Genomic DNA, 15,293 nt, shown 5'->3' with positions numbered 1-15,293 from the left:
GCAACTTACAGTCATGCTAGCATACATTTTAACGATTGGGTGGCTCCAATGGGATTTGAATCCACGACCTGTGGTGTTGCAAGTGCATTGCTTTACCGACTGAGTCACACATGTGTTGTCACTGAAGACCAAAAGTTATGTTTTCCTTGTAGGACCAAATATATTCGTCAATGAGCTACAGTTAAAATCAAAGATCACTTTAAGCACACATTGAGATTTTGTTGAATTTAGGATCACAAAGCAAATTGCAAGAAGTGTATTAAGAGGTCATAGTGCAACATTTGTTGTTTTATTTTGGTAACAGTTAATATAATGATATATTATGCCATTGATTCAGAAGATCACACCGTAGCAAAGGAGAAAGATCAAATCTATCAACCCAGAGACTGCCATTAATCCCAACTGGTGAAAGACGAAGCGATGGCATGATAAGGTGTGCATTTCCTGTCACTTTTTCATCTCCAGTATCCCACTTCCTGGTCCTCTCCGCTTTGCACTGCAGATGTTGCAAAACTGGACTCCAGGAATCTGAAAGTGAAAAGCAAAAGCCATATTAGTCCCTAGTCTGCTGCTCTCATCTGAAAGGCCATATGGAGTGAGAAAGAGAAGGGGAGATGGAGTAGATACTTACTATTCCAGGAGAAGGTAAACACTCCTTGTGGAACATGTGTCTGCAGTGGAAGACAGCCACACTGAAGTTCTGGGCCATATCTACAACAAAAGGAGCAAATGCATTAATGGATGTATAAGAATATTTTGAAGATAAATACACAATGCAGAGGATGAGAGGACTAAAAACTAGAGTACTAATGGTCAATAGCGAATTGTAAATAGGAGTTGGGTTTCAGTTCAACATCTGTTTAGGATCTGTGGGATGTCACTCCTGAACTCAGAGCGGCATGTGCCACGTTGTCATTGGTCTGTACATTGAGTCGGGGGCAGGATGCTTGTTATTTGGCCATTGGCCAAGTTGTACTACAAGGACTTCTGATTGGCAACCCCAGGCTAGTGTGGGGGATTATAAATGACATTCCTGTTCCTTTGTTCGGGGGAGAAAAGCTGAGGACAGGGGAGACTGACATCTGAACATCTACCTCCCAGCATAACATCTGGATTTGTCCTCTCTGAATAAACCTATTTTTCTCCCCCTGATTTGCTTTGGAGTTTGTGTTATTGAAGAACAACATAAATTGCTAACAGATGTCCGAGACTAATTCAGCATAAAATAATCTAGCTCCACCCAGCAAGCCTCATCAGATGAGTTTATTAGCCAGGGCCATTACTGAATAGAGGTGTGTTGAATAGCTTAAAATATAATGATGGTAAGAAGCGTCCCAATTATGATACTGTAGTGTAGACACTGTATAACAATATAAAATATAATACTGTATAATGTTAAAGGTAATCCCACCTGATGGTAATATTGACGTGTGACAGGATTCACAGATGCTCTCTTCTGAAAAAGACAACAATAACAAGGTTTAAGTCAATCTTAAGCAGTAAACATGAACACATATTCAAACTGACCATCTACCCACCATCCACCCGGACTCCTCTCATCTGAGTCCTACGCATCTTTTGGAGCAGGGAGAGCGAGTCAGCCACTAAGATTTTCTTACAGCCCTCCCGCAGCAAGATCTGAGATACAGAGAAACAAATGAGAGAAGAGGTAAGGCTGGACTGTTCATCTGTTGTTACGGTGATATTCTAGGTGCAATATGCGATGGCTGATATTCTGACCTGCAGGTTGTAGTCATGTAGGATCTTGACGAGAGAATCTCGGAGGTTAGGAATCTCCATTCCCTCCTTTATGCGGTGGATGAGCAAGATGGGATCCACATGTGTCCCAATGTTATTAAGGAGACCAGTAATGAAGGCTTAAGAGGAAAAAAAGAGGAACTTAAAATGACAGTGATGGAAACACTATGTTGTAGACCTTTTTTAAACAAATCCAAATGAAATTGTATTAGTCACATGCGCCGAATACAACAGGTGAACAACACACAACAACCTTACAGTGAAATGCTTACTTACGAGCCCCTAACAAACAATGCAGTTAAAAAAAAAAGGTCAAAAAAAAAAAAAAGTAACAAATAATTAAAGAGCTGCAGTAAAATAACAATAGCGAGACTATATACAGGGGGTACCGGTACAGAGTCAATGTGCAGGGGAACCGGTGAGTTGAGGTAATATGTACATGTAGGTAGAGTTATTAAAGTGACTATGCATAGATTATAACAACAGAGAGTAGCAGTGGTGTAAAAGAGGGGGAGAGACAATGCAAATAGTCTGGGTAGGCATTTGATCGGGTGTTCAGGAGTCTTATGGCTTGGGGGTAGAAGCTGTTTAGAAGCCTCTTGGCCCTAGACTTGGCACTCCGGTACCGCTTGCCGTGCGGTAGCAGACAGAACAGTCTAGGGTGGCTGGAGTCTTGCCAATTTTTTGGGCCTTCCTCTGACACCACCTGGTAGAGGTCCTGGGTGGCAGGAAGCTTGGCCCCAGTGATGTATTGGGCCGTTCGCACTACACTCTGTAGTGCCTTGCGGTCGGAGGCTGAGCAGTTGCCATACCAGGCAGTGATGCATCCAGTCAGGATGCTCTCTATGATGCAGCTGTAGAACCTTTTGAGGATCTGAGGACCCATGCCAAATCTTTTCAGTCTCCTGAGGGGGAATAGGTTTTGTCGTGCCCTCTTCACGACTGTCTTGGTGTGCTTGGACCATGTTAGTTTGAAAGTGCTTGCGTATTCATGTGACTTACGTGGCTTATCAATGGAATAGGAGATGAGATCCTCCCACAGCTCAGCGTCATCCTGCTCCTTAGCAAACTCTATGGCCTTGTCCACATCCTCCAGTTCCTCCATGATCATCTGAAGGGCCCGTCTACAGTTCCCCATCCTGCCTATGAGGGGCAAGTAACAGTGGGTCAGTTTCCTCAGACCAAATGCAGTCAATTACCTGACTGGCTGGTGGTTTAGTTCAGCTTGCCCCCCCCCCCCACATCTAGAAGCCTTTGTAACAATTTATAAAGCACTTTATAATGGCTTATTCATGAGCGTTACGAACATAAACTGTACGGGGACACTTACTGAGCAGGAAGACAGTCTCCTCCACAAAGTTTCTCTCCTGACAAATCTCCAGAGCCTGAAGGATTGTACACGTAAGATGATTCATCATGGTTCTAATATATCTGACATACTTGATAAGATCATATGAATGTCAACTCAAAGAAATGTACTTCATGGACAATTGTATTTGAGCGGGCAGTATGAAAGTGTCTCTAAGTACCTTTTCTAGTGGGCAGTGGATGCTGTCCCTGAGGAATGGCAGCAGGTTGGGCCGATCATACTCAGCATACAGGCCAATTTGTCTCTCATGGTACCGCTGACCCTTGTGGTGGTCCCTCTTGAACAGTTTGTGTAAGTACTGAAGGAAGGGGGGGGGGGGGGCATTGTTAAAGTCATACAATTTTCAAATCAAGATAATCACCAGGAAACGAGAAACTTTAAAATCACGAAAATAACTGCGACTAAGTGCGACTCACAATGTGTAGCAGCTCAGGTCTGTCCCGGAGCTCCTCCACTACTCTGTCGGTCTGTAGCACATTGAAGACAGAAGCGTGGTTAGCAGGTTTTTTAACATTTTTATTTGAAACTCTATGAAAAGATCAAGGGTAGCAAGGTACACATACCGATATTTTGTCTTCATTATCCAGGAGCATGTCGACAGCTTTCTGACAACACAAATAAACCCATTCTTCAGACGGAGATAAACACAAAGTGACTTATGACCTTTGTGGTCTTCCAATCCAAACGCATTAAGAGGTGTGCGAGGCACGATGACTCAAGGCAAAGGTTTTCCATGACTTTTGCACAGCTTAAAGCACTCCAAAGACAGACTTTTTATTTTATTTTTTTAAGGCAGGATGATATTACTATTCAAGTGAGGACAAGTATACACAACACAGCTATACAGGTGCAAGGTCCTATGATACAGCAAGGAGTCGACTTTATCAAAAGATTATGCGTGATGTTCTGGCTACCCACCTCTTTATCAAAGTCCATGAGGAGCACAATCTTGTCTTCTATGGAGGAGAAGAGGTTGTGTTTGTGGATCAGCTGGTAAACATCCTTATGCCTCAGTCTCAGGTAGATCTCCAGGGCTCGGTCATACCGCTGGTCATATGTGTACCTGCACGGACATTACAAAGACGCAGCTTAGTGACACTTCAAACGCTCTCAAGCTATCAAAAAGGAAATGGACATTGCAACAATTGAGAGGTTATGATGTCAATCCAAATTGTGAAACCAGTGGAGAGTCACTCACAGTTCAGCCAGTGTGGTGAGCAGGGTGCTGTTCGTGGGGTCCTTCTTGAGGTGCTCGGCGACTGCCTGAACAATGGTCATGTTATTGTAGAGCTCTCCGGGCCACTCGCGGATCAACGTGGCAAAGCCCTTGGAGAGAGAGAGAGGTTGCAGAGAGAGGCTGGGTAAATGAGTTCATATTTGCTGCTACTTGATATAATACTACAACACGGCAGTAAGAAGAACATCAGGAACAGACAGACATACCTCATAGTCCGTCTTTAGAAAGTCATTTAAGATCATCTCATATATGGCAGGTCTGAGACGCAGGTCCCCTCTGGGCAAGTATTGGCTGATGGCCTGGAGAGGCAGAGACCGGAGGAGAGGCGGGGAGGACGAAAGGAGACGAGAGAGAGTTATATGAGTATATATGGAGAGGAGAAAATGATAGGGAGAAAATGATAGAGAGATACTTACAACAACAGTTAATACTGAGGGCAACACAGAGTATTGTTACTTCTAAAACTTACTTAGTCTTTAATGCCATAATTGATCACTTTTTAGGGCCGGGATGACGCTTGTGTCACAATATTTTTTTCCATGGCAAAAATGAAAACACGAAGCAGACCAAACTCTTTGGTTCTTTAAAACCTGCTGTATGTAAAATATTATGTGCTATAGCTTGCAAAATAAATACCTGTGACTGGATGACAACATAATGATGTTTGTGTCCAACATTAGGGCTGTTTTCCTAAAGTTAAATCTGCTTTGTGTTTGGTTTCCTTGCCACGATACTAAGGAGTATCGCGAATACGGGTATCGTCCGGAATGTGTCACTTTGCGATGTGACAAGGTGGTCTGACTCACCTTCAACTGCCCAATGGTTTTAAACCTGTACACCTCATTCTCCCAGAGTTCCATGTTTTTCCCCAGCACCTTCTGACACTTCCTGGATTGAAGAGAACAAGAGAGAGAGAGCGAGCGAGAGAGCGAGAGAGAGGGGGAACAACCACTTAATCTACTCCTTGTACTGGTATTTTGCAGAAGAAACACAACTGACAGAACTAAAAGGCTGTAGTACCTGGCAGCGGTGTCGTAGTCACCCTTCTCCACCAGGTGATTTATGTAGGCCATCCCAATTTTCTGATTAGAACAGAAGAGAAAGTCCATTAGGGAACAAAACATGAGTAATGGACTGTGTCTTCTGGAATTTCATCAAGTCTTGTATGTTCTGTAGTTTCATCTGGTGTGTATCATGTGATTTCAACCAACTGAGAAGACAAAGGTGACTTTACCAACCTCTGCGTCGTTAATTTGCTAAAGCGGGTTGACTTATGGTGGGATCCGGTAAAATGCATATGTGTAGGTAAAATAGGAGCAAGAATAGAGAGTGAATAGCACTATTCAAGGTACGAATAAAAGATGAGCAATGCCTATACAGTACCTGGACTTCATGGCGTTTAACGTTCTTGAAGCTGATCTCAGCAGCCATCAGAGCTTCCTGTATAATGCATTATTACCTGTTATAAGCACGCATATCTTCTAAGGTATATAATATGTATCTCAACGCAACACATTTCCTGAAAATCTGCTCTCAACTGATCAGATGAGAAGATACTGTACATCGCAGCAAAAATACTGAAATCCTCATACCAAGTCTGCTTGACTGGAACATTCAAAACACTGACCTCATACTTCTTCTTGTCCAGCAGCCAGTCAATGTGGTCATCCTGGTCTCTCTCTTTGGCCACCACAATGTCTTTAGGGCTGATGATGTAGAAGAGGGATTCTCCCTCAGAATGTTCTGTTGACACGAGGGTACAGGACAGAGCATGTGATCTATCCTGCATAGTAGGTTAAAGTAGCTAGAACGTGGAAATGCAGACTGTCTCTCGGAGTAGTGTTTGCCGGGGGGAGGCATCTGACCGACTCACCCAGTCGGTAGTCTCGACACTCGTTCTCCTGGAAGTTGCGGACGGTCAGGGCGTCTGATGAGATCTCCTCAAAGCCCTCTGGGAGAGGCTGGATGATGTCCAGACGAGGCCGCGCTCTGAACTCCTCCTCCTGATCAAACAAACACACACACACACACACACACACACGTAAACATGTCGACCAGATCAACATTTAAATATCATGTCTGTGACCACTTAAGCCATTCCATCACACAGTATCTAACCAAACAGTACCATGTGGTCAAAGTTTCCCTTCACAAAGTACAGGTTGACCAGCTGGTCTGCTAGAGGCGCCAGGCCACTGATGAAGAACTCGGTTTCAAACGCAGACACTGCAAGAGAGAAGCTCAAATGACTCCACATCACCTCCACATCCTGTTACAGTAAAGTCCCAACAGAACATGTCGTTACATTAATACTGTGACTAGTACATGCATGCCCCGCCCTCACCAATTTCCACATAACGGCTAGGAAGGTCTCTCATCTCCGCGTGGTCCCTCTCCTTCACGGCACAGATCTTAACGGAGGAGCCCCAGCCGATGATGAGGGTGGAGTTGTCTTTCCAGCACAGACTGCACGGGTACATATCAGGCCGCAGGCTGACGTTATCCCGCAAGACGTTGGTGATTCGTTGTTTGGTGCTGATGTCATAGATTTTCACCCCCTGAAAGAGACCAATACAAACAGAGTAGATTCACTCTTTGCATGTCTAACGCACTACGCATTTCATGTTTGTGACAGACATGTCAACGCGTCTATTTAAGACGACACGCTGTATGATGCAAAAAAAGATATCATTCCAAACACATACAATAAAAGTCCACCGTGTTTCTTGTATAGTCCATGTATCTGAGGCTTTGACTGCTGTCCTTACCACATTGTTGGCCCAGGCGATGAGATTGGCCCTCCACTGGACGTTAGTGATGGTGCCCTCCCCTTCGTGCACAGTGGATGTCTTCCAGCGGTTCAGCCAGTTCCTCTCATACAGAAGAAGCTTGGGAGAGCAACATAAAAAAACATTTCACATCAGAACCATGTGCCATTAATATACAACTTACTACCATGGTTTCAAGACAGGCACAAGCAACTGTGTCCTTAGAGCTGTGGATTGTGGTTCTTGTATTTCCACCACCAGAGGGCAGTAGAGCACAGGGACAGGAGGACAGACAGTGTTGTGTCAGTGGGTCTCCCAGAGTGGGAGGATTGTATTCAACTTGAGCTTTAACATAATAAATATTAAGTAAACAGACATTGTCTTTCAACACCGTCTAGCACAGCTCGGTGAGCAGACATGATCTCATCTTTACCTGATTCAACTAACTGATCAATGTTTATGATATTTACATGATGTGAGTAAAGAACTGGAAGGGTAAACTAAAGATGGCACGAAAGATTGTGGTCTTCATACAAGACTGACAAAATCAATTCTCGAGAACTTCCTTATTTCAGTAGGTTTGACGGCATACGTGCTATTTCTCTGAATCACTGATTCTCGTCAATGGCTTTGAGACATAACGTTGGCTGTAGTCCCTCTTTTCAGTCGGCTGTGGCTTCACCTCAGAGAAGGCCATATACATAAAAAGCATCTCTCAGTGTCATAGTCATACAGACGGATGTACAATAGCCTTTAGTTATTATGAACGGGGGGGGGGGGGGGGAGAGGGAGACAGCCCCGGCCTTTAATTCAACAGTCTGGAAATGTTAACAGTTCTCTCCACAAAGAGAGGATATGACACTGGAAGAACTGTGGAGACGGAATTGAATTGCCTTTGACAGGATGTGGCTCCATTTGAGGCTTATTGATTTTCCTCACAGGGTGCTTTATGGAGGGTCTTGAGCACACGGAGAGGGAAGAAATCAGTACCAATTGTGAGAAAATGGAAAAATAACACTAACAATGAGCGTTTCATAAGTAGAGCAGCTTAAACACTTTTACCTTCGCCAGGGTTGTAGGTATGTATATAACTTTTTTTCTCCAATGTTGTTGGGGGGGATTGTACCGTACTGTACAGATTTTTTGTCTGTTGTATCATTTGCACTAAGTGGTGTTGCGGCAGACTGCAGTCTTTGGCCATGGAAAGGGAACATTAGTACCTAACATAAAGTGTTTTCTGAATCTGAGACACATTTATGGGTATGATAGAGAAGAGACTGCTGTGTCAGCCTACCCAGGACCCTAAGACTATGGGTCCTCCTGATAATGACATCTATTTGGTGTGCTTGTGAAGCACTGCCTTTCAAACACTGTTGAGCGAGCAGCACTTTGTGAAAATGGGCCGCTTGCCCCGGAGTGCACTCCAGACGAGAGACAGGGGAAAGTAGGAGGCTTTCACACCAGTCAACAAAGGCCTGTGTGTGCACAGCCATCAACCAAGCACAGGGGGGGGGGGGGGGGGGGGTTCAAGTGAATCTGTTTCACCAGAACAAAATCTAAATTCATTATTTTGAAAAACAAAGGCTAATTTATGCTGAATATTTGTTAACTAAAACATGAATATAGAGTTCTGTCCACGTTAGCTAATCCGCAACAGTTTAACTACACTCCTGTCAACACTGTTGAGATGGGCTGTATACTGTACTCACATTGAAAAATCCCTTTCAATCTCACCTTGTTGCCTCCAGTGACAAATTGTTTGTGGGTTGAGCTGCTGAACCGAGGGTGTAACGCCACCACCTGGAGAATATGGGAATTAGATCCATTTGGAACGCATACAAGTTATGTTGTGTGCTATTATTATACCGCCCGGTACATATACTCTCAGCTTGTCATAAAAGTATGAAGTTAAACGAATATTGAAATCTGCTTACTTTGACAGGACAGTCAAAGTTCTCATGGAAGCCTTCCCTCGTGTAGAGTCCAAACACTTGAACCTGCAATAAAGACATGATAGAATGACAAGAAAGGATCAGTCAATATAGTACGAAATGAAAAATAATGAAACTAATGTATGTAAATGTTTTTCCAACTTGTTCCTCCAACCTAGTTACAGGGTTCATTGAATAGGCCAGGGCCTTTGGCAAAATACATCTCTGTCCCTAATTAATGTCTGTCTGCAGCTGTCTGGGAGCAGTCTGAGAGTTACAGAGTCACTGTTGTGTATGAAGGGGGAGTTCTGGACAGTAAGACTTTGATTGGATCACTGCTAGCCATCTGACGGGTCACCAATTAGTGGACAGGTTGATTCTCTGAACCGTCCGGTGCTTTGATACCAGGTTTTTACCACAGCCGCAGTTAGCGTAGCTGCAGCAATATCTAATGCAACAATTATACTGTACCACAGCTTGACTGTCCGCGAGTCATAAAAAGGCAAACATAAACAACATCACGGCCTTTGCACTCTCCATCTTGAATCGCATAGATGATTCTGGATTATCTGAAAGGATTGACATGGATTAACGGCAAACTGAATTGGTCAAGGATGAACAACTGCGGTGGCGACAATTTTAATTGTTGGCGCCACTTTCGGTGTCGATAAGATCTTGTTTTGCTGCTGGAGTGCGTGTGAGGGGCGATATCAGAGAGCATATCTGGACTGCAGGATCCATGAAGGATGGTAATAATGATCAGGAGAGGAGAGATAACAACAAGGCAGAGAACACTGACAGGGTATCCATAGAGATCTGATGACTGACAGGCAGATGGATGGGAGAGTCGTTCCCCTCACGAACAAGTGCTTGTTCAAAATTCCTAGAAATGTGTAGATTTATGAAAGTAAACAGGTATGAGGAAGATACAGCTTCTGGTTTGTAAATCTATGAGAACTTGGGCACAGATTTCTAAATTACTTTTCTCCAGGTAACAAGTTCTATTAAATCCTAAATATGAATGATATGAGTTCATTAAATTGTATAATTGCATGGGGTAAGTGGAAAGTGATGTTGAATGTCAGAATGTGTCATGCATACCACCTAATGATGGTGCAGAAATCTAGGATGCATCCCAAATGGCATCCTATTCCCTACATCAGCGGTAGGCAACCCTTTTCCTGGAGTGCCACAGGATCTTGTTCCAACTAGGCACCACACCTGACCATCTGAGCTAATTGACCACTAATCACTAGTTCAGTGATTGCCTAAATTCAACACACCTGATCTTCCAGGTCGGTAAAATCACAAACACAAAGTGCTTGCGGCACTCCAGAATCAGGGTTGCCTACCCTTGTCTTACATAGTGTACTACTTCTGACCGGAGCCCTGCGGGCTATATAGGAATAGGGTGCCATTTAGGACGTAGCCTCCTTTATGGCCACCAGTTCTGAGCAGGGAGCTCTCACCTTGCCGTCCTCAGAGCAGATCCCAACATGCTCTCCGCTCTCATCTAGGCTGATCTGGTTGATCCTCACTGGACTCTGAGGAGAGACCACAACAACATGGACACTAAATGACTGGGAAAGTTCTGAGGCAGAGAGCAAGTGACTTTTTGGGGATTGTGTGGAGTACTTACAATTTCAAACTTCTGAGTCACATTGCCTTGGATGTCCAGAAGGTAAACTTTCCCAAAGTGAGTGCCCAGCGCAAGGAACTGAAATGGAATGAACCTGAGATTAATCTTTAAAACACCTGGGAACAATCCAAGATTTTTGCAAAAATGTTATACTGACGAAAGCTGTGGCAAGAGGATTAAAAATGCACCCTGTCTAGCGTAGCTGAGGGAGGTGGGTAGAGTGGGGTGGAATCAGTTTGCTCTGGGGCAAAAACTGTGAAATTACAGGGGGAGGGAAAACCCTATTTATTAAGGCAGACAGTGTGAAATGGTATTTTGTCTCTCAAATTAAAAGGGTTAAACATAATAAATGCACTGTACATCTGGCTTCTCCTCGCGTCGCCAGCAACCCAATCACCGCCTCTCCTGCCCACCATAAAGCTATTATTTTCTACAGAGCAGAAACTGGTTCCCCATGTTTCCTGCTTCTGCCACGTATGAGAGTATGTGTGTGAGAGTGTGTTTGAGTATGTGTGTGTGTGAGAGAGAGAGAGAGTGTGTGTAGGTCCACTGGGACAAGAAATTATAAAAAAACTGGGTGACTTTTTGGCATTAGATTAAGTGTGCACTTTTCCACCCAGGCCCAGCTTCAGACCCTCCCCCTAATCCCTCCCTCCCCCAGGCCTGCGTGTGCGGTGAGCCCACCATGCTTCAGTGCAGTCTGTAATGAAATGCTTATATTTACAGGCACAGCTGAGCATGTCAAACAGAGCCCCTGCAATCTCCCCAAATAAAATAACCAAAAATAAATAAATAAAAAGGGTCAACCTAGCGAGGCGGAGTGACTTTTAAAAGGATTTATCAGAACGGAATTGTTCAAATTAAATCCCGATTCAGGCACTTAAAATATGAGGCAACATCAGGCAATGCGGGATGTTGGTGGTTTTAAAGGTGCTGGGGGTTGGCTGGGTCGGGGGTCTCTGTGACAGTGCAGGTGCTGTAGCCGGCAGGAGGTACAGGAGCACAAAAACACTGGTAAGAAAGAGAGTCAGAACAAATCTGGCATTTCAGCACAGCAATGTCTCGTCTCTCACTCTGCCACACTTGCTTTTTTTTAATAGGATGAAAGAGGGAGAAAAGGGGGAAGAAAATCCTCAAAGTAAAAATAAATAAATGAAAATCAATAGTGGCTAATAAAACATCAGGTGAGCAGACAGAACCAGGTATGACTCGTCCTCTGTTCAGGCGTGCATGAGTGCACTCGGTGCCATGACGATTAGCCATCCAGCTCAGAGTGGCCCACTGAAAAATATCAACATTCAAAAAGAGAAGAGGGGAGCGAAAAGATGGATGAAATGGAACAAGGGAAAATGACAATGGCTGGTGGCTGCTAATGAGTGGTGGGTGAGAAAGGAATGGCCTGCCTCTCCATACTTTACAGAGAGAATGCCAATCAATGTTGAATATATATCAAACGTGCACAAACAATTACATTTGAAATCTATTTTAGTTTAGCCTGAAGAGCCCTGGTTGGTTAGGATCTGTACCTTATCATGGACAGTCATACAGCTAGCAGCATCCTTTTGGAGAATTTCAGTCACCCCATTGGCCAATCGTTCATACTTCAGCTTAGGCTCCTCCACACTGTCCTCCTCCTAGTTTAAAGGGGGATTCAGTTGAAACAATCCAACATGATTAATCTATAATATACAGACTATTACACTGGCACAGATTCATACATTTACCTTGCTGAAGGGAATGGGAATTTTGTATGGAATTTATAGAATACCCATTCCCACTCCCTATCAGCAAGGTAGGGAATTCAATACATCTCATTCAAAATTCCCATTCCTTATCAGCAAGGTAAATGTTTCTAGATACACACAGTCACACAAATGTCAAAGGTCAGTCAACTCTCCACCTGTAACCAGATCATCCAACCTCTCTACTGCCTGCTTCACACACTGTCCCAGGAACTGAAATGGATTTACAGCCCTCCCTAGAATCCAGAGAATAAGCGCTGCTGCCATATTCTCCTGTGTACATTTGCGGTCACAGCCTGAATATTCCCCATAACCCAGTTTATAACCAATGCTGCATAGACTGTGGCCGCCTATATGGTGCATCAACACAAAACAAAGACTGCTATTATGAGCACTATGGGAGAAGGTGAGGGCTGGCAATGTGTGGAGAGAATGTCATTTCCAAGAACCATCTTTTCCCACTCCACACCGCCATGTCTATTTCCTGTTTATTCCCATTGTGAAATTTCTAATGCATGGGCATTTGTCACGGTTTACCGAGCCATAACACAGAACAACAACAAACTCTTGCCCCATACGGAGACAACATGCACTGTTTTGCAGACTTTTTTTAGTGTGGTAAGTTTCCGTTTCTTTTTTTGTTAGGCTGATGAGGCTCTACCACATCAACACATTTTTCAATTAATAAATATTCAGTAGGGCATGCTAAGTTAGGAGTCTGACAGAAAATGTATATTACAACAACCCATGAGGGGGAAAAATTGAGTGAACGTGAATCGGTCTGCAGAGCATGGGCCAAGAGACTGGTGGGAGCATGTTACTTGGTTCCTATCTAGTAATCTCTGGCAAAGCCTTAAACACGTCGGCTGCACTCTCACTGCCTTCATCAAGTTTGTCTGCTGACAACCCAGCGACGGAGACAGGCGAATAGCAAACGGGCAAGCTACAACACAATAACTAAAGAAACAGGGCCTTGTAACAATTCAAAGGGGACATACAATCATGCAGTCCCAGGTGCTTTTGTTTTGCCTGTCAGTGTTTGTGTGTTAAAGTAGTAGAGTGGATTCTGTTTGTGGACTCGTGATAGGGGGGCAGCAGGCTTTTCATTTACTGGTTGAGATTTCTACCCTAACCCCCCCCCCCCCCATTCTGAATTGTTTTTCTTTTGGGGAGTAAGGATGGAATTGTTCAATGTACTGGCTATTCCTGACATTTCATTCTCTGTATCATTTAAAAACAGGCTGCTCCTCACCCGAGCAGTCTGGCATGCTATATTTTATTTAGCGCTTCGCAGACACAAAATTAAAGGAGCTGGATGATTTAAAACATATCAAAAAATCTAAATGTTTGTTGCAACAGTGTACTTCACAACCGCATGCATCTCTGACAGTCAGACATGGTATATTCTGCTGTTGATCCAGATTTTTTTTTCACAACATGAAAACATCCAGAAAATTGCATAAGAACATTTCTCTAAATCTGCCGTTTTGTTTCTGTAAAATAAGAGGTTGTTGTATTATGCTTACTGGTCGGTATAGCATCAATGCGGACAGCATATACATTTGCTACAGTTACTTCAGCCTAAATTAATGAAATGTCTTGTTGTTTGTATACAACACTTACCTCAGACTCATCTGTGGATTCTTCACTTGGTTTCCTGCCCTAAATTACACGTGTTTATTAATGAACAAGGGCAATACTTTATAATCTGCTAGAGCAAACTCATTACACGCATAATAGAGCAATAGTACAAGAGTAACGTTAGCTAGCTAGGAAAATACTGTTAAGTGTTATGTTGTCTTTGTTTACATTGTTTAGCCATGTCCAGGCATTCTCCATTACAATGCATGATTGCACACGAGGTCGCAAATGCAATTAAACCATTTAAATTTTGAATCATTTCCTAGAAAACCGATACATGAAGATAAAGTCGATTGTCGAATTGACTGCAAAACATTGCTGTAATGTCTGACAGACAAGATGAGGCTTACCTTCTCCTCTACTTCTGCCATGATGATTGGAAGAGAAAGCAAAACAGCGTTCTATTTGCAACTATCCATTAGTCAATTTAGATATTGAGCTAATGCTGCTCAAAAGAAAACTAAACGAATTCACCAAATGCCAGTATATTCACAAAGCACCCCCTCGTTGACAAACGTAACTGTGCCAGTCATAAGAAAAAATCACATGACAGAAACCAGAAACGTGTGGCATTATGGGTCTCAGAGTTTTTTTGTTGCCAAATGGACTGCACGTCATCCAGTCTTCACTAGCCCAGTAGTTCTCAAACCTCGGCTCAGGGATTCCCAGCCATTCCATGTATTTAACAATTCCAGCGCTACCATTTGATTAATCTTGTCAACTAATTATCAAGCCCATGACTACTTGAATCAGGTGAGCTAGCTCATGGCTACAACAAAACTGTGAAATGTCTGGGGGGCCCGAGGAGAGGTTTGAGAACCACTGCATAGCCTACTGCAACCGCATATTTGCTGCTGCTATTACTTACTACAACGACTGTGTGGCTGCTGCAATTATAATTATCAAATCAAATCAAGTTTATTTTATATAGCCCTTCGTACATCAGCTAATATCTCGAAGCGCTGTACAGAAACCCAGCCTAAAACCCCAAACAGCAAGCAATGCAGGTGTAGAAGCACGGTGGCTAGGAAAAACTCCCTAGAAAGGCCAAAACCTAGGAAGAAACCTAGAGAGGAACCAGGCTATGAGGGGTGGCCAGTCCTCTTCTGGCTGTGCCGGGTGGAGATTATAACAGAACATGGCTAAGATGTTCAAAATGTTCATAAGTGACAAGCATGGTCAAATAATAATCAGGAATAAATGTCAGT

The 15,293-nt window shown here is 43.5% G+C and overlaps 1 protein-coding gene across 1 annotated transcript; it reads right to left on the bottom strand.

Annotated features, from left to right (window-relative positions):
- Positions 1 to 259: 259 nt before the first annotated feature.
- vps41 (VPS41 subunit of HOPS complex) lies at positions 260 to 14,636 on the bottom strand. The gene is made up of 28 exons (XM_055929088.1): positions 14,436 to 14,636; positions 14,068 to 14,106; positions 12,229 to 12,336; positions 10,703 to 10,780; positions 10,533 to 10,607; positions 9,067 to 9,129; positions 8,867 to 8,932; positions 7,133 to 7,252; positions 6,709 to 6,922; positions 6,493 to 6,590; positions 6,238 to 6,367; positions 5,992 to 6,107; positions 5,748 to 5,804; positions 5,385 to 5,446; positions 5,171 to 5,252; positions 4,571 to 4,663; positions 4,326 to 4,453; positions 4,046 to 4,190; positions 3,691 to 3,732; positions 3,544 to 3,594; positions 3,288 to 3,425; positions 3,089 to 3,143; positions 2,761 to 2,901; positions 1,741 to 1,877; positions 1,539 to 1,638; positions 1,412 to 1,456; positions 632 to 711; positions 260 to 528 (listed from the first exon to the last, which is right to left on the bottom strand). Exons 1-28 carry the CDS (start codon positions 14,454 to 14,456, stop codon positions 448 to 450), a joined length of 2,565 nt encoding a protein of 854 aa, XP_055785063.1. The 5' UTR covers positions 14,457 to 14,636; the 3' UTR covers positions 260 to 447.
- Between the last annotated feature and the right edge of the window lie 657 nt (positions 14,637 to 15,293).

This window comes from Salvelinus fontinalis, chromosome 7 (genome assembly GCF_029448725.1).
Source record: "Salvelinus fontinalis isolate EN_2023a chromosome 7, ASM2944872v1, whole genome shotgun sequence".
NCBI lineage: Eukaryota > Metazoa > Chordata > Actinopteri > Salmoniformes > Salmonidae > Salvelinus > Salvelinus fontinalis.
This window is presented reverse-complemented; position numbering and strand designations above follow the sequence as displayed.

Bases quoted from the DNA above. Each gene is read 5' to 3' on its own strand.
- vps41 (XM_055929088.1), bottom strand. From the start codon at position 14,456: ATGGCAGAAGTAGAGGAGAAG. The intron at 6,108-6,237 runs GTGAGTCGGTCA...TCGTGTCAACAG, and splicing joins GTGTCGAGACTACCGACTGG to AACATTCTGAGGGAGAATCC. The intron at 5,447-5,747 runs GTACTGTATAGG...TGTTCTAATCAG, and splicing joins TTAAACGCCATGAAGTCCAG to AAAATTGGGATGGCCTACAT.